The 25613-nt window shown below is 44.7% G+C and overlaps 1 protein-coding gene across 1 annotated transcript; it reads right to left on the bottom strand.

The window, feature by feature from the left end:
* Positions 1–874: 874 nt before the first annotated feature.
* On the bottom strand, positions 875–19794 carry dok2 (docking protein 2). Its single transcript, XM_079251470.1, has 8 exons — positions 19667–19794; positions 19453–19590; positions 19147–19314; positions 10377–10485; positions 5953–6122; positions 3476–3754; positions 3286–3393; positions 875–1841 (listed from the first exon to the last, which is right to left on the bottom strand). Exons 1-8 carry the CDS (start codon positions 19724–19726, stop codon positions 1065–1067), a joined length of 1809 nt encoding a protein of 602 aa, XP_079107596.1. The 5' UTR covers positions 19727–19794; the 3' UTR covers positions 875–1064.
* Between the last annotated feature and the right edge of the window lie 5819 nt (positions 19795–25613).

Below are 25613 nucleotides of genomic sequence, written 5' to 3'. Positions count from 1 at the left end.
CGTGTGTTACAGTAGGAAAACTCCAAAAACTTGCAGGACGGCAGCCCTCGAGTGCCGGAGTTCTCCACCCCTGGTTTAGACTTGCCAGCTAGCTTACTGTGCTTAGCTTGCAAACTTACTATTGTTAGCTAGCTAGTTTACTTTAGTTAGCTGGCTAGCTTACTGTTGTTAGCTAGCTAGTTTACTATTCTATTCTACAGTCATTTAGCAGATGCTTTTATCCAAAGCAACGTACATATATACCCAGATAGGCAAATCAGGGGCAACTTGGGGTTCAGTGTCTTGCCCAAGGACACTTCAGCACACAGTCAGGGGAAGTCTGGAATTGATCCCCCAACTTTCAAGTTGAAAGACAACTACTCTTCCTCCTGAGCTCCAGCCGCCATTACTTTAGTTAGCTGGCTAGCTTACTGTTGTTAGCTAGCAAGTTTACTTTGGTTAGCTGGCTAGCTTACTGTTGTTAGCTAGCAAGTTTACTTTGGTTAGCTGGCTAGCTTACTATTGTTAGCTAGCTAGTTTACTTTAGTTAGCTGGCTAGCTTACTATTGTTAGCTAGCTAGTTTGCAGCTGACTAGCCAGTTTACTGTGGATGGTTGCGTAGCTCATTGTAGATGTGGTGTTAGCAGCTCTGATCAAGCTAACAGAGCTAACGTTAGCAGGTCAACATGTGTGAGAAGACAATAAAAACATCTCTGAGCAGAACAGTGATGGTTTAATGAAGCAATAAATCTTTATATTAAACTAAAACAGATTTACAAGTGTAAAACAACTTTAAACTAGCATGTCTCATAGCTAATGTTAGCACAGCTGCATATTTAGGACAAAGCAGCCCCCTGTTAGCCATGTTTCTCTGAAATATCCATGATGGGCTTCATTACATTCCTGTTCAGAGACTTCAGTAATATCTGCTGAGTTGGTTTAGTTTGACTCCGTTAAGCTGGTTTCCGGAGGTTGGAGGGGTGGGATGGACGAGCTGGATAGACATCTTGACCAGATCCTCCAGGAAGATGAAACAGGGATAAACGGAGGGGTGGATGTAATGAAAACATGGCTGCTTTCTATTTTCACATCACATTGTTGTATGGTGAATCATCTTCCTCTTCTGTCTCCTCATCATCATCATGTAGCTCCTCCTCTCCTTTCGCCTCCTCCTCCTCCTCCTCTTCTCTGGGGAGCTGAGTACTGATGAAGGCCCTCTTGGCTCGTTTGGGTACAGCATAGTCATCCTCACAGGGGTTATATGGGTACTCGTGGCCTTTGGGGTCGACTGCTGTCCCCATGATCCTCCACGCGTCTCCTCTCATCTCCTCGGGGTCGTCGTACACGGCGGTAACGAGACCATGTCCCGGGGCGCCAGTGGTGGCAGCACAACCCTCCGGCTCGTCATAAATGTGCTCCATCTTCCTGTGGGTGGGGCCAAGGCTGTTGGCGTGGCTGATGGAGACGTTCCTGATCTTCATCTCATCAATGCTGTCATAAAGCGGGTCGCTGCCTAGTTCGCTATCGGGACCGTGATGGGGTTTCAGGATGTCAGACATGAGGGTGTTGGCGATGGTGTCAAAGGGGAGGGAGTAATCTGACTCCTTTTTGATGAGAGGCCTGGTGCCGCTCTTTTTCTCCTTCGTGGCACTGCGACCAGTGGCGCCTGGCAGGGTGATCTGGGAGTACATCTGGTCCGGGTTGGGGCCGGGCCCCACGGCCGGCTCAGGGCTGGCATTGGGCAGAGGACAGCTGGAGATCATCTTCACCTGGTTCTTTCGGGGGGCAGGGAGTCCGCGGGTGTCCAGAGTCAAGCTCTTCACAGCAGTCAGCATTTTGTCCACTGGAGGCTCCAGATGAGTCTGAAAACAAAACAAAGTGATCAGTTATTGATCTCCCAGTTCAACCAGTCTGTCTCATCCTACCCAGTGACTCTCAGGTCACAATGATGCTCACTTTTTATGACATTGCTGGTTGTTATGGATACGACTGGTCAGAATCATGTCGTTGACATTCACATTGATCACACGGGTGATAAATTGTTTATGTGATGCTAAACATCACATAAACAAACAACATGTCAAGTTTTCTTCCCAGTAGAAGGTAAACAACATGTCCCATGATGAAACTGGGATATTTTATCATCTGATAAACATATAAATATCATGTAAACACATGGAAGAACGATTACTGGTTTAACAGGTCCCCGGTCATTAACATAACTGGGTATAAAAGGAGCATTTTTGAGAGGCAGAGTCTCTGAATCTCAATCTGAAACAAAGTGGATTTATAAAGAAAAAGGTTCCTCAGACCTATAAAATCCAAAATCTACAATGTAAAATATTATTAAAAGGAATCTCTGTATGCATGGGACAAGGCTGGATGCTGGTGATCTTCTGCATTGGAAGCAGACATTATTCCCTTCTGGAAACCAGTGCATTGACTCAGGAAGATTTCAGAAACCACTGTGAACACAGTTCAGCCTGAAATCCACACATGCAGGTTAAAGCTCCATCCTATGTTAACAGGATCCAGAAACACGCCGTCTTCTCTGGACCAAAGCTCATTTAAAAGGTTCTGAGTGGAAACCTGGATGAAGATGTGGAATTGTTTGTGGACAGCACAATGTGCCCCAAGAACAATGTCGCTTGCAGATGTAAGCAAGACCATGTTGGACCACATCCTGCTTCCATAACAACAGCATGGTGGAACAGGAGAACTGGTTTGCCTGCAGTCCAGCCCTTAACCAGTACAAAACATCTGGACCACCATGGAAGCAGAAATCCTGTAGAGCACATAGATGCTAAACATCATCCTGCAATTACTTTTTACACATGCCAACAGCTTCTATTGATGCTAAACATCATCCTGCACAGCCATATGGCTGCAGTGCAGACCATATGGCTGCAGTGCAGACCATATGGCTGTGGTGTGGACCCCGGTCTGGTCGTTCCCTGTGGCTGCGTCTCTGTTGGTCGTTCCTGGGGCGGCTCCTGACATGGACGGATTCCCCAGATGTTGTTTCCTCACAGCCGTGTCAAGCCAGATACTGGGTTGTGTGTGTGGGGGTAATGTGTGTGTGTGTGTGTTTTTAAGTATGAAACTCTTTTTATTTTTATGTTAAGCACTTTGATATGCCTTTGTATGAAAAGTGCTATACAAATAAAGTTTGATTTGATTTGAACTGCTTTTTACACATGCTAACAGCTGCTAAAGATGCTAAACATCTTCCTGCAACTGTTTTTGACACATCCTCTGGATCATATGGACGAGGTGTTTCAGAAAATAGATAAATCTGCTTCTTACCAGCTGGGGGCGCTGTTGCTGTGAAGGAGCAGAGTTCTCACTGTCTTTATGATGAATCATGGGACGGTTAGGAGGCTCACTCACCATGCTGTATACTCCTTCAGCTTCCTGCTGGCAGAAAACATTCAGACTGCTGGAGTCCAGGAAGACCAACATCTACCTGTACCCATGTTCCTGAATGTAAACGGACCTGAACGGGTTGGGGCTGCGGGACACGGGGTTGAGGAAGTGGTGGCGTCCTGCTATGGGCCAGCGGAGGGTTGACTGGTGGTGGGGGCAGGTTCAGGCTCTGGGAGGCTTCTGGACTCCCCTGTCCCCCCCCAGAGGTCTGCCTGCTGGGGAAGGAGATTTTCTGCATGTTGATGGCCGCCTCTACGGTCTGGAACAGGATGTTTCCTTCTTTTGTGTCAAACTCGAAGCTCCCCTCGCCGGAGTCGCATCGGCGGCCCGCCTCAAAGGAGAAGGTGGCCTAAAGAGAAGTTAAACCAGACCAGTTTCATCAGACCAACTTTTCTAAAACACCAAACATGTTCTTTCTATTCAATATTATATTCTTCAGAATATAAGCAGTCTGGTTTGACAGAACCAGACATTGTTCACATTTTCATGCTCTAGCTCAGAGGTCGGCAACCCGCGGCTCTGGAGCTGCATGCGGCTCTTTAGCGCCGCCCTAGTGGCTCCCTGGAGCTTTTTAAAAAATGTTTGAAAATGGAAAAAGATGGGGGAGGGAAATATATTTTTGTTTTGATCTGGTTGTGTAGGAGGACAAACATGACACAAACATTCTTAACGTTTCCCAATGCTGTAAAAATGTGTAGAATAAATATTAAATTTAATAATTTCTGTCAAGGAAGATTTGCGTCATCGCCTGCGACACATGTAGCCTGTCAGCAGGGCGGGAGGAGGCAGGTGGCGTTGTAAACAAACCAGCGGCTGTGTGATGGGACATGGATCCCAAAGGGAAAAAGAGAAAATTAACCGAGGAGAACAGAGGATTCAACGTTTCTTGGACTGAATCATTTACATTCATTGCCAATGCGGAAGGATTGCCTGAATGTTTGCTCTGTAGCAAGAAGTTGTCAAATAACAAAAAGAGTCATGTGGAAAGACATTTCCAGGGAAAGCATGCTACATTTGCAGCCAGTACCCAGTTGGGAGTGACACAAACAGTGCGATTGCATTACTTCTGGAGAAATTAGAGAAGCGCAAAAATAGATTTAAGTGGATTGTATCTCCAAACTCCACTGCTGCAAGTTTTGTTGCAACCCGGGAGATAATAAAGCGTAGAAAACCGTTCACAGATGGTGACTACATGAAGGACTCAGTCATCAGCATATCAGGACACGTATTTCCAGACTTCAGAAACAAAACCGAGATCATACAGAAAATCAGAGACATGCCCCTCTCTGCTAAGACAGCGAAGGAAAGGACCATTAAAATGGCGGCAACATCACCGATCAGCAAATCAAGGACATTAATTCAGCACAAGTTACATCTTACATGTTGAGAAGCTGACCAGTGAAACAGAAGTCACATTAAACGGGGAAGAACATCATCCTTCATAGACACAGACTGAGTAACAAAGTGGATGTTTTTATAAAATGATTTCTGATTTTTGTCAGTATATATGTGGAATGACACTTGGTAATGGTGCTCAGGTCGGAGGATAGCTGCGTTGGTTGCGTGTCTAAAGAGAAGAGGATGCTGCTGCGTTTTACCCTCGCACTGACTTGCTTGGCATTGCACAGAAATCAAACTATTAATTTGATTTGATATACTTTACCTTTTTAAAAGGCTGCTGGTTTATTTTTTATAAATGCAGGCTGCGTTTTATTGGACTCTGTTTGTTGCCCAGATAAGGGGCGCGTTATGCACATTTCATTTTGTTGTTTTTTCCAATCCTCAAAATAAAAAGGACATCAAAAATCGAATTTCTTTATTGCATTTCTTCATTTTCATCAAAGCAACGAAACATAATTCATTAATATTGTAATGTATTAAAGGGTGTAAAGTTAAACATGAGGCAGCATCGTACAACAGAGTAGTCACGTGGTGCGTCGTTCTCTACAGGATGTGCAGCGGGGAAAATAAACATTTTATCATCAAGGCTCATTATGTATTTGTAGCCAACTTAGTCATTTTGATAGTAGGCTAATATAGATACATAAAGCATGTGTTGCCTTCATGATAAGGCTTATATTAGGCTTATATTATTTGCGGCTCCAGACATATTTGTTTTTTTTCGGTCCAATATGGCTCTTTCAACATTTTGGGTTGCCGACCCCTGGTCTAGCTACTTTAAAACCAGCTAGCATCCTTGCTAGCTTCCTGTGTAAATGAATCGGGATCATGTCGCACTAGCTAACTCAAAGTTAAGCTAATCTATGAGCATCTTTAGTTTATTTTCAGCTCCAATTTGAAAACCTTTGAAACTTAAAGCCAAAGTCAGGGACTATGCAGCTGGTAAGGCAGGTTGTTCCCTCAGAGCAGCCAGAAGCAGCTGGTTTGTAAGCCCAGTAGGACCAGTAAGTCAACAACCAGTGGCACATAGAGCATGATGAAGCCTTTCAATCAACCTCCATTCAGTTCTGAGAAACATTGGACATGTGTCCATGTGTGTGTGTGTGTGTGTGTGTGTGTGTGTGTGTGTGTATATGTGTGTGTCACCTTGTCCCGACCGAAGCGTCTCAGGTACCGGTAAGGCCAGCTGTACATGATGTCTCCCGTCTTGTCCAGCAGATGCAGAGCGTCCATGTCGGCCCGCAGGACACCGTCCCCCTTCAGTCGGCAGCGGTCGGACGCGTCCGTCTTCCGAACACACACTCTGAAATCACGCACTGATGCACACAGAAACACATGCGTGTAATCACCAGCTGAAACAGAGAAATGCTTTTCATGTCAGACATAAAATTAAATCTTTCCTGTTTTTTTTTTTTGTTTGTTTTGTTTTGGGGTTTTTTTTTTATCAAACCCAGAGACAATCTATTATCTTTGAGGAAGCTCAGTACTGGACCTCTCTGGTCTGGTGATCCAGTTTCGGGGCTTCTTGGATCATTTCTATGCAGATGATACCTGGATGTACCTTCCAGTCCCTACAATCCCAGATCTCCCAGTGGACTGAGGGAAACACATTAACCTGCTTAGCGCTCCTTCCTTCCAGCAGGACTCCAGACTGAACTGAAGATCCAACGTAAAGCAGAAACTTTCTGTTAAATAACTGTAAGTAAGGAAAAATAGCGAGACGTGAGGAAATGCTTTCATCTGCAGAAGTGAACCAGACCTCAGAGGAAACCGCAGTCCTGTGATCTGCAGGTGCTTCAGGATGTGGAACAACAGTTCAGGAGCTGCTTTTCCTGACCTCAATTCTACCAGAACCGTTTCTGCTGCAGCAACGGAGCTCCATACATCATGCAGTCCTGGTCCACAATTCTGGTCCAGAATCCTGGTCCACACTCCTGGTCTACAGTGAAAGTATGAAGAAATTCATACTTTCATACAAAAATAAACATGTTTACAGCCTGGTTCAAAAATCCATTTCAGGTTTAATAGGTCAGGTTTACCTTCATGACAACTGTGGGGGGGGGTGAATTTTTTTCTAACTCGCCCGTTTAAAAGTAATTTAATCTCGAAGTTCATCATATTTAGGGGCGTGTCCTTTTGATTGACAGGTACCAATCTCCCGCTTCAAGTCAGAAGAACGTAGAACAACCGCGGTTTTTAGCCGGTTAACAACGTGACTTAGCTTTATCCTGCTTACCTCCGTTAGCTGGTTAGCTCCTGTTATCTCCAGGTTAGCTCGGTTAGCTCTTAGCTACAGAAAGCTCGGAGTTCGCTTGATGACAATCATCCACCATGACGCTCACAGCCCCCCTCTCAGCTCCACCTCTTTATCCATATTTGTATTTTCCAGGCGAGACAACACGCATGACGCTGCTAAGATGGCGATGGTAGGAACCGCCCACCGAGCTTCAATTCAGCTCTTCAGAAACCTACGGGTGACGTCACGGAGGCTCCGCCCATCTTTTTATATACAGTCTGTGATCAGACCTTTAAAATCCAGGAAATACAGCAGTGACAAATGGCTGTCTATCCACTTTGTTACATAATACTTCATTAAATATGTTAGATATTATTTAACATGGTTACGATTGAACTGTATCTGTTCTACTCACCGCTGTGTTACACCACGTACCACTATTTACCACGTTATCTGCACGACTATGAAACTGAGTCTGGATAAATATGATGCATACGGACCTAAACCTTTACATCTGTTTGTATTTACTGAGATATATACTCTGTGATCTCTTTGGTTACTCCATCTGATATATGTCAGAATAGTTTTTACTCAGGTTTTTAAATACTGTACAGTGTTTTATGTCTTTATATGTACACTTACTCAGACTGTACTGTAGTATCACTCACAGGATAGTGGAGATGCTTTTAGTAGACTTACAGAACAAACTAGTGTAAATTGGTGGAAGACGTGTAGAGAAGGAACCTTAGTCAACCCAGCGCTGGTTTCTTTGATGTTCTTTTGGTTCAGCGCTGTAGTTCATCTGCAGGTGTAACCACCTGTATTTATGTGCAGATTGTGAGCTTTATAAAGAACAAACCCACTCTGGTTGACCTCATTACTTCACCGTCACCAGAATGACAGCAGCTGCTGGAGTAGAATGTCGTCCAGTTGCCGCCATGAGGAATGTTTTCACTGCAGGACTTTTCACTGAACGTTGTTTATAGTCTGAAACTTGTTTACTTTTCCTGAAGCGACCCAAAATACCTAAAAGACGGGATGTGTTTATAAAACTTCAGTCTGCTTTCTGAGAGGAAACCTGTGACATGACTGGCCATGCTGGTTCCATCACAGCCATGTTGCTGGTGACGCCACGTTTAGTTTGACTTTAGACACAGAAAACTGTTTAGTTTTTAAGAATCTGAAGCGAGATGCTGAGACTAACAGCGTTTCATATCCTCACTGCCATGGAGAACTGAGACATCTATAAAGTATTTCTGTAACAGACTTGCTGCGATAACATTGTCAGTTATGCAGTAAACAAAGGAATTCAAGGAGGCTGTTTGTGGTTATTTTCTCATGAATGAGCCTCCACGACAAACATCCGGCCCAGCTTTTACACATCGAGTATGAAGGCAGAAAATATGAGCAGTGTGTGAGTTCAGCCCGATCACTCCTTCGCCTGCTCCGCCTGACATGTTGCTGGATGTTTGTGCTGCTTTCCATCAGAGACATCCACCATCTTTATGTGTCACAGCAGCCGTCTCATCAGGATACCGGCACTGATGACAAAATGTCTATAAAACACTAAGCTCCGCCCACTTCAGTCTGCAAACAGGACTAAATCCTGTCATCCAGAACAACCAGGTTGCTCTGAATCCTGATGTGTGAGTGGCAGCCGAGGCCTGCTCGCCACAGCCCAAACAGACAACTTCCTGTTTAGAAACAGGAAGTTTGTCCCGTCAAGATAAGTGCTGAAGCGGTGCTGCAGCGACTGGTCACTGTAGAGCTGCAACACCCTGCACTGGTCGGAGACCGCAGCAGGAACCAGCTCTGAGAAGTTTCCACTTCGCAACCACACACTGTGTGAGTTTACGCCACGCTGCGAGCTGCAGAACCGCAATGGAAACTGTGAAGACACGTCACAAAAAACGCTCTTCTACTTTCTGATGTAGAGTCGCTCAGCCAGACGGGTCCAAAAGACCTGCAGTCTGAAGCAAAACCAGGCAGGAGGTCCAGAATCAGCAGAACCAAAGCCGGCTTCAGTCAGTCCAGATCAACTCGGCTGCTCTAAGATCCGTTTCCATCATCGGTTTTTGTTCCAGTTCCACGTAAAGTTGGAGAAAAAAATCCATACTTTCATGTAGAAGAAGCACAATAATGAAAGCAGCACATAGAAGTTACACATGGAGACATATGGGAGTGTGTGTGTGTGTGTGTGTGTGTGTGTGTGTGTGTGTGTGTGTGTGTGTGTGTGTGTGTATGTGTGTGTGTGTGTGTATAGTGGAACTTTCATATTCAGAAAAATAAAGCACCTACTGGTAACTTTAGAAGAACAGAGGATGGTTACTGGGGTGGTCCTGCAGCTGGACCCCCAACAGTTTCTACCTTCTAAACATCTGGATGCTTCGACTAAAGTACAACTACTGTAATACTACTACTGTAATACTAGTTCTATAATACTACTACTGTAATACTACTACTGTAATACTAGTTATATAATACTACTACTGTAATACTACTACTGTAATACTAGTTCTATAATACTACTACTGTAATACTACTACTACTATAATACTTGTTCGATAACACTACTACTACTATAAAACTACTGGGCCTCATGTTGTTCTGTGTCGACATGCGAAGTGACTCAAGGCGCCATGTTGGGACCCTTGTTGTTCAGCATCTCTATGTAGTACCTTTAATGTACCAGACAGTTGAAAATGCATTACGGTGCATCAGATCCAGCATAGGTCTGCTGACGACTCTCAGCTTTACGTGGGACACTAAATGCCGCGTGTTGTAAAAGTTCTCACCACCTGGATCAGCTGTTTTACTGAAACTATCTGCTCTGCATCAGCAAACATCCTCCTCAAACGTCCGACCAATGACACAACCCTGCTCAGAGCCCCTCAGAAAGAAAGTTCTGCCAGCTCGATGTGTCCAGAACGGTCTTCAACTACGTCCACATTTTCTTACTGGGGACTCGAGAACAAGAAAAACGTTCCCGCTTCTCGTGGAGGATGAATCAAGTCCTCATTTCACAGCAATTCTACACAGAAACCGTCTTTCAGACCACATGCTGCTAAATCAGGCCATTATGGGAAGAGACAGAGAGGAGGAAGTGGTCTTCCGGGTAAAGGTGGAACAGAGGAAGCTTTGAGGTTGAACCGACAAGCTGCTGCATGAAGCCAACGAGGCAGCAGAAGCTGCTGCACATCGTCTCCAAGTTCTCACACTGCGAGACAAGAAGTCACTAAGCCACCAGAATATTCCTACCAGCTGCAGGACCAACACACACTGTTCTGGACAAGATGATGCGTTCAAGGACAGAAAGGTGGACATGGAGGTGTACCTGTCTGCCTGCCGCTGTACAGGGAGTTGTCCTCCATGCCTTCATCCTCCTCCACCCTGTTTCCTCTCTGCAGGTTGCCTCGCTTCGCTCCGTGCTCCATCCAGCTCATCTGCAAACACGCTCAGCAGGTGAATTTAGGCAAAACAAACAAACAAACAGATGATTTATCCTGATTAAAATCAAGTCAAAATGATCCATCCATCCATCTATTTATCCATCCATCCATCCATCCATCCATTCATCCATCTATTTATCCATCATCCATCCATCCATCCATCCATTCATCCATCTATTTATCCATCATCCATCCATCCATCCATCCATCCATTCATCCATCTATTTATCCATCATCCATCCATCCATCCATCCATCCATCTATCCATTCATCCATCTATTTATCCATCATCCATCCATCCATCTATCCATTCATCCATCTATTTATCCATCATCCATCCATCCATCCATCCATCCATCCATCCATTCATCCATCTATTTATCCATCATCCATCCATCCATCCATCCATCCATCTATCCATTCATCCATCTATTTATCCATCATCCATCCATCCATCCATCTATCCATTCATCCATCTATTTATCCATCATCCATCCATCCATCCATCCATTTATCCATCCATCCATTCATCCATCTATTTATCAATCATCCATCCATCCATCCATCTATCCATTCATCCATCTATTTATCCATCATCCATCCATCCATCCATCCATCCATTCATCCATCTATTTATCCATCATCCATCCATCCATCCATCTATCCATCCATCCATCTATTTATCCATCATCCATCCATCCATCCATCCATCCATCACCCACCCATCCATCTATCCATTCATCCATCTATCCAATTACATCCATCCAGAGGCGGGTGAGGAGGCGATATATTACTTCTGAAGTGGCTGCAAATTTTATTAATATTTTATCTGGAACTCCAGCTCAGATTTTTCCTGCATCATGTGATTTTATCGTCGACCATTTTAACAACAAATTAAAGTCGGCAATTAACTCAGCAGCTCCAGTTAAAACAAAAATATTAAGAACTAAATTCAGAACACCATGGAGAAATGAGGAAATAAAAGAGTTAAAGAGAAGCTGCAGGAGAGCAGAGAGGAAATGGAGGAAAACAAAACTAACAATTCATCAGGATATTTTAAAGGAACAACTTAAAATTTATAATAACAAAATCAAACTGGAAAGAAAACTCTATTTTTCAAACCTCATCACAGATAACAAAAATAATCAAAAATTTCTTTTTAAAACCATTGATATTTTAATGAACACAGATAGCATCAAGTCCTCCATGCAGCCATCAGCCTCTGCATGTGAGGACTTTGCAGACCACTTCAGAAGTAAGATCAATGCTATTAGATCCAATCTTTTATCTCAGCATAATGTTGATTTTAATCGATGTGAAGCATTGTTTTTATCTGAGGAAACACTGCAGAGTTTTGTTCTGGTTGATGCACAGATGCTTGGTCAAGTTTTCTCCCAGCTAAATCCAACATCCTGCCTTTTAGACCCGATTCCCACATCGCTTTTAAAAACTTTTTATGGTTTCTTTGAGTGTGAGCTTTTAGACATAGTAAACTACTCTTCAGATCGGTGTCTTCCCTTCTGCTTTTAACACGGTGGTGGTAAGGCCCCTTCTGAAGAAGAGTGGCTTAGATCCAAACATGGTTGATAATTACTGACCTGTATCCAACTTACCGTTTTTAAGTAAAATCATAGAAAAAGTTGTTTTTACTCAATTACACAAGTTTTTGAATAAACACAACATTTCAGAAAAATATCAATCTGGTTTTAGGACTAACCACAGTACGGAGACGGCCCTCTTAAAGATTGTTACTGACCTTAGATCTAGCCTGGACTCACAGAAACTTTCTGTTCTTGTTCTACTGGATCTGAGTGCTGCATTCGATACAGTAGACCATCAGATTTTATTAAACAGACTCAGAAATCTGGTGGGCCTCTCAGGAACTGCTCTTAAGTGGTTTTATTCCTACCTCTCGGATCGACAATTTTTTGTAAGTATGAATACATGCTCCTCATAAACCTATGAAATAAAATGTGGGGTTCCCCAAGGATCAATTTTAGGCCCGTTACTTTTTAACCTGTATATGTTACCACTTGGGGACGTCATCAGGAGACACGGCGTTGATTTTCACAGCTATGCTGATGATACACAGCTTTACATCGCCGTGTCCCCTGATGACTTAGAGCCACTTAATATTCTTTTAAACTGTATTTCAGATATAAAGTCATGGATGGCAGCAAACTTTTTACAGCTCAACTAGGACAAAACTGAAGTTTTAATTATCGGTCCTGAAGGCAAGAGAGAGATCCTTTTATCAAAATTGCAACATTTTAATCCCTCCCAGTGTGTGAGAAATTTCTGTGTTCTTATTGACTTCTTGACTCTGCGCTGGATTTTATTCCACACATAAAAACTGTAACAAAAACAGGTTTTTATCATCTAAAAAATATTGCCAGAGTCCGCCCATTTCTCTCTCTTGCCAGCACAGAGGTGCTGATGCTTTTATTTCCAGTAGATTAGATTACTGTAACGTCCTGCTCTCTTGTCTTCCTAAAAAGTCTCTTTCCAGCCTACAATTACTACAGAATTCAGCGGCACGAGTTCTGACGAGGACCAGAGGGCGGGAACACGTTACACCAGTTTTAAAATCGCTGCATTGGCTTCCTGTGCGCTTCAGGATTGATTTTAAGACTCTTTTACTTGTTTATAAATGCCTTAATGGTCTTGGGCCTTCTTATTTATCTGACGTTCTTTTTAATTATGAGCCTTCGCGGACCCTGAGGTCCTCTGGTACCGGCCTTTTAGTGGTTCCTAAAGTCAGAACTAAGACATACGGTGAGACCTCTTTCCACTGTTATGGTCCTGGACTGTGGAACAGCCTGCCAGAGAGCCTCAGGGCCGCGGAGACTGTTGATGTTTTTAAGAAGAGGCTCAAGACACACCTTTTTAGCTTAGCATTATTTTATTTTATTTACTTATCTTAATTTACTTCATTTATTTATTTATTTATTTTTTAATTGTTTTATTAGATTTCTTATTTTTAATACATTATTGTAAAGTCCTTCTATATATATATGTATATTTTCTTTTATTGTTGCTCTTATTTCTTACTGCTTCTTAAGGTTATTCATCTTCTGGTTTTAACTCCAGCGTTTTCCTTATGGGGATCCAGCACGCTGGGGGCCCTGCCTGTTTGGTCTGGGGGCTGTTGTCATGGCGACCGCTGCTGTTTGGGTGGCGCGGGGTCCAGCACTGCAGCTTCACGGCTGTGGGGTGGCCCCGTTGCTGCCTGGGAGTTGTGCGGTTGCCATGGCAACGGCCCCTATGAGCATGCAGGGGACTGGCTCCTGGTGTGGATGGATCCCGAGGTATTGTCTCCTCACATCAGCATCAAGTCAGAATTTTTATCACTTACTGAATGTTTTTAGTTGTTTTATTAACCAGAATTCAGTTAAAGAGACAGTATTCAGGGAATGATGTTTTTCAGGGAATGTGGGTGTGGGGGGGTTCTTTGCTCTTTGTCCTTGTGTGTGTGTGTGTGAGTGTGTGGAAAGAGCTTGTGACGATTATTTTTAAATGCCTTTTTATCCACTGTTTGTTTTAATCCTTATGACTTCATTTTATCCTGTAAAGCACTTTGTGTTGCCTGAGGCATGAAAAGTGCTCAAGAAATAAAGTTTGATTTGATTTGATTTGATCCATCCATCACCCATCCATCCACCCATCCATCCATCTATCCATCCATCCATTCATCCATCCATCCATCCATCCACCCACCCATCCATCCATCTATCCATCCATCCATCCATCCATTCATCCATCCATCCATCTATCCATCCATCCATCCATCCACCCACCCATCTATCCATCCATCCATTCATCCATCCATCCATCCATCTATCCATCCATCCATCCATCCATCCATCCACCCACCCATCCATCTATCCATCCATCCATTCATCCATCCATCCATCCATATGTTGTTCCTTCAAATTCAAGAGAAAATTATTCCAGGTGAAACGTTTCCATGGAGACTAGATAAGCATATTCTGATTAGACGTTGGGTTGGATCAAAGAAGCAGCTATTAATATCCTGTAATGTGTTGTGATCATAGACTGTATATAAAGAGAGGTTGTGATTGATCCCAGCGTTACCCTTCAGTCACAGCCGGGGAGCCAAAGTCTCAAAGGCTAAAATAAAATTGCACTCCACATGCACAGAAAACAAATGCTGACAACATCCACTGATGAAATAAATCTTTAAACACGTTTCTATGTGATTTTGCACCAGTTCAATGGAAAATAGCATAATTTTCCCAAATATTTATCTTAACTTTATTGGCAATCCATTTTTCCTCCAAGTTAAGACATCAGTCAATATGCCATTCTTTCACAAAACAGATGAGAAAAAAACCCAACCCAAATTATTAAATCTGTGATCATTTCACTGCTATTTGCTGATCAACAAGCTCAGAACCTCAACAGAATGTCAGGCTGCTCCAACATGGAAATCCTTCCAAACACTTCTCATCCCAGATTCTTCCCTCCAACAAATCCACATGTGGTTGATCTGTCTGTTCAGACCTGCATGGATAGGTCGAGACAACCTGGTTATACAGTACGTCAGTATGATGTAGACCCAACCTGATGGAGCTGCACTGATTAATAAATGTGCTGATCACCTGTTAGTTTGAACCCTGAGCATCTGTGACTCTAGCAGTAATATTATTCTGTCTACAGTGCTTCTGTCTGTCGGACCCTCAGCTTTCACATGTAAAGTCAAAACAACACCCCAACATGGCTCCTCTTCCAGAAACACAATGCTTTATTTACTGACCAGCGAGGGCATGTTCAAGGAACGGGGCCCCCGGTGAAACGTGACAGGCCCAGAAGTGCACCTGTGTAGCCTCAAGTGGATCACCTGTACTGGGTTGTTAAAGTTACTGTTCCATAGTGAAACATTCTCACATCTACAGTAAGTTAAGGCTCCACGCCCCCTCTTTTACCTGCCTGTTCTACTTTATTTACAGGATATATTTCTCCATGCTGTCATGCTGCAGCGACTTTAAAACCAACTAGCATTCTTGCTAGGCTCCTGTTTAAATGAAACTGGATCATATAGTGCTAGCTTAATCAGTGCAAAGCTAATCTTTGAGCTTCTTTCAAGTTTATTTTCAGTCCAATGTAAAAAACGTGATGAAGTGAGTTGATGTGTTGTCCCTAAATATGCCCACAGAAAACTATATATAACATGGTTTCCCCACATTAGCTTAAAGCTAATCTAGTGCTAGCATTAAACTAAATTAGCACTGCTATGTAGCTTAATGCTAAGATAAAGTTCCAAGATGTCCAAAACATTAGCAGTTGTACCTGCACAGAGTTGGAGATATTTATTTGTTAGGAGAAATAATTAGGAAGCAAACTGGTGGTGATACTGGTGAATCCTGCAGGTCTAGAGCGGTTCTGTCCTGCTCCAGTGACCTGTTGGTTTATCCAAGTTCAGCATGTTGGGTTGCTTTTTAAACTGCTCTATAAATAAATTGGCTTTCACTTTAACGATTGTGAGGAAGTTGTGACAAAAAGTTGTTTTTTTTTAAAAAAAAAGTTGTGGAAATCTGTTCCAGTTTAGTGAAACAATGAAAACCCTGTTCCTCGTGTGAGTTAAAGGCAACACCCCCGTGACAGCCTGTCCTCCCAGATACGTGCAAACCTTCTTCATTTACTGTATCTTATATAACCTTCAGATTTACTAGCTGCAAGTGCCTTCTAAAACCCTGAAACCACAGTCAAACACATCTAAATTTAACCCTTTTTACACTGTTCACTTCCGTTTTGCGCAGAGAAGTGTCCAGATGGAAGCTGACTCCACGCTTTCTGCTAACGCCGCTGAACTCTTTCTGCTTAAATCTGAAAACTTTGACTTTTTCTGTCTTCATAAATATTGCCGCATGATTGGTTGTTTGTGTTTCCTGTAAGAAAAACTTCCACTTCCTGAAAGAAGAGGAGTTATGACTCAGGACTGTCAGGTGTCTGTCCACGTCCTTCTGTCTGCAACAACGCTACATTTAACAGCTTGGACGGCCATGTCTGTCTGTCTGCCTCCTGAATTATCCCTCCAGGTTTCTCAGACACAGGTTGGAGCAAACTGGAAGCAACATGCTGCTCCAACAGCTTTCTCACTAACTAGTGGTTTGATCAGTAAGACGTTGTTTGGTGGGTAACTAGTCACTTGGTGAGTAACTAGTAGGTTAGTCTACTTCCGACCTTAGATAAGAAAATCTCCAAACGACAGATACCCGACATGTTCAGCTTCAACATGTAACAACACAACGACTCTGCTGCCAGTTTAGTGGTGCAGCAATGAAAATGAAAATCAAAACAAAATTCAAATATCATTTACAATACAAACCAGTATAAACCAGCATAGACCAGTATAAACCAGTATAGACCAGTATGAACCAGTACACCATCCAGGAGTATAAATAAGTGTACAACTATGTGTCTGACTTATAGGCAGGTTAAGGGTGAGGTTAAGGTTAAGGGTGAGGGGAAACTGAGCAGATTAATCTTCTGCATGACGAACATAAACTGCGAGGCGTTTAAGGACACACCTAAAAGGTTGTAGAATTGTTATAAGAATCCTTACTCCAGTTCAGTTTGAACGTCCCCGGACCCGAAAGAAGAAGCTGCCATTCCTCACATTTCATCATTTCTGCTAACAGAACTCCTTAAAACCGTCAGGACAACATCCCGCAGTCTGGTCCATGAACGCATCAGGACAACATCCTTCAGTCTGGTCCATGAACGCATCAGGACAACATCCTGCAGTCTGGTCCATGAACGCATCAGGACAACATCCTGCAGTCTGGTCCATGAACGCATCAGGACAACATCCTGCAGTCTGGTCCATGAACGCATCAGGACAACATCCTGCATTGTGGTCCATGAATGCATCGGGACCACATCCTGCAGTCTGGTCCATGAACGCATCAGGACAATATCCTGCAGTCTGGTCCATGAACGCATCAGGACAACATCCTGCAGTCTGGTCCATGAACGCATCAGGACAACATCCTGCAGTCTGGTCCATGAACGCATCAGTACCAACATCCTGCAGTCTGGTCCATGAACGCATCAGGACAACATCCTGCAGTCTGGTCCATGAACGCATCAGTACCAACATCCTGCAGTCTGGTCCATGAACGCATCAGGACAACATCCTGCAGTCTGGTCCATGAACGCATCAGGACAACATCCTGCATTGTGGTCCATGAACGCATCAGGACAACATCCTGCATTGTGGTCCATGAACGCATCAGGACAACATCCTGCAGTCTGGTCCATGAACGCATCAGGACAACATCCTGCAGTCTGGTCCATGAACGCATCAGTACCAACATCCTGCAGTCTGGTCCATGAACGCATCAGGACAACATCCTGCAGTCTGGTCCATGAACGCATCAGGACAACATCCTGAGTTCTGGTCCCTGAACGCATCAGGACAACATCCTTCAGTCTGGTCCATGAACGCATCAGGACCAACATCCTGCAGTCTGGTCCATAAACGCATCAGGACAACATCCTTCAGTCTGGTCCATGAACGCATCAGGACAACATCCTGCAGTCTGGTCCATGAATGCATCAGGACAACATCCTGCAGTCTGGTCCATGAACGCATCAGTACCAACATCCTGCAGTCTGGTCCATGAACGCATCAGGACAACATCCTGCAGTCTGGTCCATGAACGCATCAGGACAACATCCTGCAGTCTGGTCCATGAATGCATCAGGACAACATCCTGCAGTCTGGTCCATGAACGCATCAGTACCAACATCCTGCAGTCTGGTCCATGAACGCATCAGGACAACATCCTGCAGTCTGGTCCATGAACGCATCAGTACCAACATCCTGCAGTCTGGTCCATGAACGCATCAGGACAACATCCTGCAGTCTGGTCCATGAACGCATCAGGACAACATCCTGAGTTCTGGTCCCTGAACGCATCAGGACCACATCCTGCAGACTGGTCCATATCCTACTGGACCTTCTACAGTCTTAGCGCAGACTCCACCTGCAGGATTCATCAGATCGTCCAGGTGAGTCTGACAGGTGCTTTTAACCAGGAAATAGCCTGATTTGTTAATAAAACTAAACATTAGATAGATGTTGTGGAGGGAACGGATCTAGTGTGTGATCAGTCTTTTACTGTGTCTGCTTTAGGAAGATGACATCAGTCTGGACTGTGACTTGTTCCGGACTGAATGAAATGGATGAAAATGTTTTTGTCTGAGGGAAAGGACGACATCTGCACTGCGATTTATCTAAAATAACATTGAATAGTTATTTAAAAATCTGAGTGAAACTTTTGTGTTTAAATGAACAGAAGAGCAGAAAGCATCATGATGTCGTCTTCTTCCCAGCAAGCTGAACTGGTTGGTTTTCTAACTGGACTTAGACCCGTAGGGTCTGAGACGAAGCTCCTGGTCTGAACCTGAATCTTCTCTCCCAAACTGATGCATCATGTTAACGCACGAGTCTGACGTTTAGATTCCCTTCAGGTAATAATCCATAACACAGTGTGTGAACATGTGTGTGTGTGTGTGTGTGTGTGTGTACATGTATAAGTGTGTGTGTGTGTGTGTGTGTGTGTGTGTGTGTGTGTGTGTGTGTGTGTGTGTGTGTGTGTGTGTGTGTGTGTGTGTGCGTGTTCCTACGGGGAAGGCGATCTCACACAGTTTGTGTGTCCAGTCGTCCAGCTGGTTTCTGTCGGAGGCGAACACGTAGATCTTCTCGGTGGTCTCCACCAGGAAGGACCCCGTGTCTTTGGGACAGCCGTCCATATCCACCTCCGACACCCGGATGCAGTCGGACAGACGGATCACCTGGGAGACAAACGGCATCACTCGGTAACTAAACGTTGTCCCTATGGAAACGGATGTGATGAGCTTGCTGTCGCTATGGAAACGGATGTGATGAGCTTGCTGTCGCTATGGGAACAGATAAGAGGAGCTTGCGGGTACCTTTTTGTGCTCCTGTTGTTTGCGCAGCGTCTTGTCGTTTTTCTCCACATTGCCTCCATCTTTACACTCGAAGAACTCCATCCTGGAGATGGAGCAGGAGCTCTCCCTGTACAGGACGCACCACACCCGTTTCCACTTCTGCACACACACACACACACACAGCTGAGCTCAGGACGTGCACACTGGCAGTTTGACGTTAAGTTGGGTTTTTTACCTTTCCGAAGCGCTGCTGCTGGAGGAAGAGCATCCCCTGCTTCCTGACGTCCTCCTCCATGATGCCTCCACACCTCCTCCACTCCTCTTCCTCTCCACCTTCCTCCCTTGCACCGTGTCCTCGTCTCTCCTTCTTATCGTCCTCTTCCTCTTCCCGTCTTCTAGTACAGCTTCAACTTGAACTTCCTCTTTGTTTCCTCCTTCGTTCTCCTCCCACCTCCTCCTCTCTCTTGTCACCTCCTTTCTCCTCTCTGTAGCTTGGACCGGACCCAGTTCAGGTCTCAGCGTCTCCTCGGTTCCGGCTGAGCTTCGCCTCCTCTTGTCTCTCCTCCTCTGTGGTATCAGCGTGATGCAGAGTTGCTGAATGTGTCATGTGTGTTTCCTGTCTAACACTCTGTTGCAACATGTAATGCAGAACTAACCAGCTGTGTGAGCTCCTGTCTTCCTCCTCTCTTCTTCCTCCTTGCTTTTTCTTACACCTCCTCTTTACTCTTATGCCTTGCTCAGCCTCCTTACTTTAAATTTCTAGCAGTTTGTCTTCTCTGCACCACCTGCCTCCTTAAGAAACTACAGAAATCCCCTCCAGTCTGTGCAGACATGCGTCCCCTGGTGGCCACACCGTCAACTACATTCCATTTTATTTTTTCTGCATTTAAAGCACTTTAAAAAAACAACAAAACAGCTGATAATTTTTTTTTTTTTTTTAAAAGAACAAAACGGCAAACAAGGATTAAAGAACAAAAAACAGCTAAAGATTTTTTATCAGAACTTTAAAATAACATCCAAACAAACGTAGAAGCCAACTTCTGGATATATACATATACACATATATATATATATATATATATATATATATATATATATATATATATATATATATATATATATATATATATATATATATATATATATATATATATATATATATACACACACACATAAACTGCGGGATCTTTGTTCCTACCCGGAACGGACTGTTGGCGGACCGTTGCTACTGGTAACAGCTGCATGTGAGACGCTCATCGGCAGCTAGGGATGCTAACGGACGCTGATCTCGCGCCGAAGGAGGAAGAACGTCACTGTTTTGTAACTGTAGGTCATCGCTGGGTGGTGATGACGTCATCGCCGTGGTAAACCTTGAGTTATGACGTGTTTCACGTGCGAGTCGACAGGCGAACAGGGGATTAGGTGCTAGCTTCAAACGGGGGGTATCACGGTACGGCAGCCGGGAGGGACATACTGAGGAAAGGTTATGGTTCAGATTCTGCTCGCGAGGCTGAAATCCTGGTTCGGGTTTAACAGAATCCCGCTCAGCTTCTTCTTCTGGTTCTTCGTCAGGTCATGACTGGGCTGGACCAGAACCGAAGCCGGTACTGGACCTGAACCGAAGCTGGTCCTGAACCTAAACTGGACCTGAACCGAAGCTGGTCCTGAACCTAAACTGGACCTGAACCGAAGCCGGTCCTGAACCTAAACTGGACCAGAACTGAAGCTGGTCCTGAACCTAAACTGGACCTGAACCGAAGCTGGACCCCATCCTAAACTGGTCCTGAACCCAAACTGGACCTGAACCTAGACTAGACCGGAACCGAAGCCGGTCCAGGACATAAACTGGACCTGAACCTAAGCTGAACCTGAACCGAAGCTGGTCCGGACCGTGGCGGTCCGCATAGCACCAACCCCTTCAACATGTCTGAGCCGGCTTTTGTAGAAGAACCCGGTCCGGCGCGACCCCCCCTGGCAGCGAAGGCCATGTCGGAGTCGTACGTCCCACTCCGGTACCGGGACACGTCCCTGCTGGTCTGGCAGCAGCAACAGCTGCAGGCGGCGCCGCCCTCCACCTACCTGAACCGGAGCCAGTCTGCCTGGTACACCAGCTACGGGAACCAGGCCGTGCTGATCCGGGATAAGACGGGTCTTCAGGACAGCGACGGACAGTCGAGGATCTGTAGACTTATGTGAACTGGGACCAGACTGGTTTAAGTGGAACACATCAGAACGGACTGAACTTTTTTTCAGAAACCTTTACAGGATTTAAATTTGATGTTTTTCTGTTGGACCCAGAACTTTATGGTTCCGTTTGTTTTCCTGAAACCTAAAAATATTAAATAAATCTGGATCAGAACCTGGTGAAACTTTATTTTCCAGCCGCTGGAAACTCAAACTCTCCTGTTCAGACAGAATCCAGATCCAATCCTGTTTTACATGGAACCTAAACCTGGTTCCGATCCAGTTTTACATGAAAGGAAAATGACAAATACTTTATTAATCCCCAAAGGGAAATTCAGTATTGTGGTATATAATTAACTAGAGGATGTCTTGTTCCGGAGGCTGATGGCTGCTGGCAGGAATGATCTTCTGTATCTTTCAGTCTTGCATCGGACCTGAAGAAGCCTCTCACTGAACACACTTTGTTGTTTCATCACTGTGTTGTGGAGAGGGTGTGAAGAATCCTCCATCATCATCAGCTTGTGCAGCATTCTTCTTTGGACAATCAGCTCCAGAGTTACTCCAAGCACAGAAGCAGCTTTCTGGATCAGTTTGTTGATTCTCTTCAAGTCTCTGGTTCTGATGCTACTACCCCAGCAGATGCTGCAAAGCTGACTGCACTCTCCACAACAGACTTATAGAAGATATGCAACATCTTGGTGCAGACGTTAAACCATCTCAGCTTCCTTAAGAAGTACAGTCTGCTCTGACCTTTCTTGTAGATGTAGTCAGTGTTGCATTTCCAGTCCAGTTTGTTGTCCAGCTGAACTCCAAGATACTTGTATTCCTCCACCACCTCCACCTCCTCTCCCAGGATGGAAACAGTGCTTTGTTTATTCTTCTTCCTCCTGAAGTCAACAATCATCTCTTTTGTTTTGCTGCTATTTAATATGAGATGATTGTCACCGCACCATTTAACAAACTGACTGACCAGTTCTCTGTACTCTGCTTCTTGTCCATCCCTGATACACCCCACAACTGCAGAGTCATCAGAGTATTTCTGCAGATGACAGGACTCAGAGTTGTACTGGAAGTCTGAGGTGTACAGAGTGAAGAGGAATGGCCAGAGTACAGTTCCTTGTGGTGCACCAGTGCTGCTGACCTCCATCTCAGACACACAACCTTTCAGTCTCACAAACTGGGGTCTGTTTGTGAGGTAGTCATAGATCCAGGTGGTTGTGGAGGTATCCACCTGGAATTTATGGAGCTTCTCACATAACAAAGCAGGCTGAATGGTATTAAAAGCACTGAGAAATGAAAGAACATGACCCTCAGAGTGCTGCCTGAATGGTCCAGATGAGAGTGTGCTCTCTGGAGCAGGTATATGATGGCATCTTCAACCCCAAGTCCATTACGATATGCAAACTGGAATGGGTCCTGAAAGGTGTTTACTTGCTTGTTGAGGTGAGCCAGTAAGAGTCTCTCCAGGACTTTCATGATGTGAGAAGTCAGGGCAACTGGTCTGTAGTCACTTGGTTCAGCTGGTTGTGTTTTTTAGGCACTGGAACAAGGCAGGAGGTTTTCCACAGCACTGGGACTCTATTTTGTCTCAGACTGGTGTTGAAAAGGTGCTGCAGAATCGGACATAGTTGTTCTGAGCAGGTCTTGAGAACTCTGGGACTGACACCATCTGGACCTGCAGCCTTGTTCTGGTTCAGTTTCTCAAGTTGCTTCTTAACCTGATTGCAGGAGACAAACAAGGTGGAGGTCTCAGGATGTCCTGATGTGGAGGGAGATGAAGCTGTGTTCTGGTCTATGACTGAGCTGCAGGGTGACAGATTGGAGGCGTGACAGGAAAGCAGTGGGCTTATGGAGGGTGTGTGGTCTGTTGGGCTGGAGGTAGGAGGTGAACTGAACCTGCTGAAGAATATGTTCAGCTCATTAGCTCTGTCCAGACCTCCATCAGGCTGGTCCCCCTTTAACTTGAAGCCGGGGATCTTCTTCATTCCAGACCACACATCCCTCAGGTTATTCTGCTGGAGCTGACTTTCTAACTTCTTCCTGTAGTCCTCCTTGCACTTCTTAGTTTGGGTTTTAAGTTGTTTTGTGTTGCCCTCAATAACTCCCTGTCTCCATCCCTGAAGGCTTTCTTTTTGATGTTCAGCAGCTTTTTCAGGTCACTGGTGATCCAGGGTTTGTTATTGGGGAAGCACCTCACTGTTCTTGTTGGGACGATGCTGTCCACACAGAAGTTTATGTAATCTGTCACACATTCGGTCATGGCGTTGATGTCGTCTCCATGAGGTTCATAGAGGACGTTCCAGTCTGTAGCCTCAAAGCCTCCTCTAAGAGCATCTTCAGCTTCAGCAGACCAGATTTTGATAGTCTTTGTGATGACTGGTTGCTGCTGAACGATGGGCTTGTAGGTGGAGGTGAGAAGAACCAGATTATGGTCAGATCTTCCTAAAGGAGGCAGGACAGAACAACTGTATCCATTATTCATATTTGCATAAAATAAGTCCAACATCTTATTTTCTCTGGTGGAGCAGCTGACAAACTGCTGGAATGTTGGTAGAGTTGCAGAGAGGGAGACGTTGTTGAAGTCTCCGGAGATCGCCATGAATGAGTTTGGATGCTGTGTTTGTAGCCGAGCAACGACGGAGCTGATGGCGTCACAGGCTGTGTCTGGTGCGGTACCAGGTATTATATAAACCGCTACCAGAATAACACAGGTAAACTCTCTGGGTAAATAATATGGACGGAAGCTCACAGCTAACAGTTCCATGTCCCTTGTGCATATCTTCTCCTTGACAGTAACATGTCCAGGATGACACCAACGCTGGTTAACCAGCACTGCAATTCCACCACCCTTTAGCTTTCTGCTGTGTTGTCTACTGCGGTCTGCACGGACCGTTTTAAAGCCCGGTACAGACACATTACAGTCAGGGATGTGTTCATGCAGCCATGTCTCGGTGAAGCACATAATACTGCACTCTGTATTCTTTCTGAGACCTTGTTAGCATCTCCAGCTCGTCTGTTTTGTTAGCTAGCGATCTCACATTATCCATGACGACAGTCGAGAGAAGTGGTTTAAATCTCCATCACTTTGTCCTCTGTCTCACTCCCCCTCTGCATCCTCTTTTCATTTTCAACTCCATCAGGATTTGATGTGTTGTTTCGCTGATAATCCTGATTTGGGACAGGTAATCAGTTGATCCCGATTGTAAACAAGTCTTTCGTTGCCATGGAGACTCATAACAAGCCTTGAAAGAGCCAGAAATATGCAGAAAAATCTCCCTTGCATAACACCTTCTGAACCGGCATGAAATCCTCAGAGAAAAAATACGAGGTAATATCTATGTGAGAAGAGTCTGTACTTTAAAAAAAAATCAAGATAGCAAGTCAGAGCTACTACAATTTGCTGCCATCAGATGGCGCAATCTAGAATGGAATGAATTACATTACATTACTAAATAGAACCTAAATCTGGTTCCGATCCAGTTCCTCCAGTCAAGATATGGGAAAACAGCTGCTGTTATTGGGTCTCTGGTTTCTGGCTTTTGTGGTCCGGTTCGGACCATGATCCAGACTCAGCACCAGCTCTTGGCTCTCCGTCACCTGGACAGAGGTGACACAGCCTCAGGTGTGTGTGTGCGCTACAATCTCACACAGAATTGCAGATGGTCCCGGCCCAGCGGCAGTACGATCCGAAGAACACGGCGTTCCCTGCTTTATGACCATGAAGCTGAGAAGATGCTCCGCCAGAGGGGCTCAGGTGTCCAGGAGTCCACTCCCTGGATTCCAAGTTTGAATCCTTGTTAAAATCTGCTAAACCAGTCAGATCTGGCGGCGGCAGCGTGGATCCCCGCCTCCTCTGCAGAGGGAACCTCACCTCCATCAACCGCTCCATTCAGCGGCTTTAAACCAATCATGCGACTCGACATCAAACTGATTCCACTTTCCATCTGATCAGAGGACAGATGTCCGAGCAGGTGAGAGGGGGCGTGGCCTGTTCTCAG

The sequence above is a fragment of the Telmatherina bonti genome, assembly GCF_933228915.1.
Source record: "Telmatherina bonti genome assembly, chromosome: 13".
NCBI lineage: Eukaryota > Metazoa > Chordata > Actinopteri > Atheriniformes > Telmatherinidae > Telmatherina > Telmatherina bonti.
This window is presented reverse-complemented; position numbering and strand designations above follow the sequence as displayed.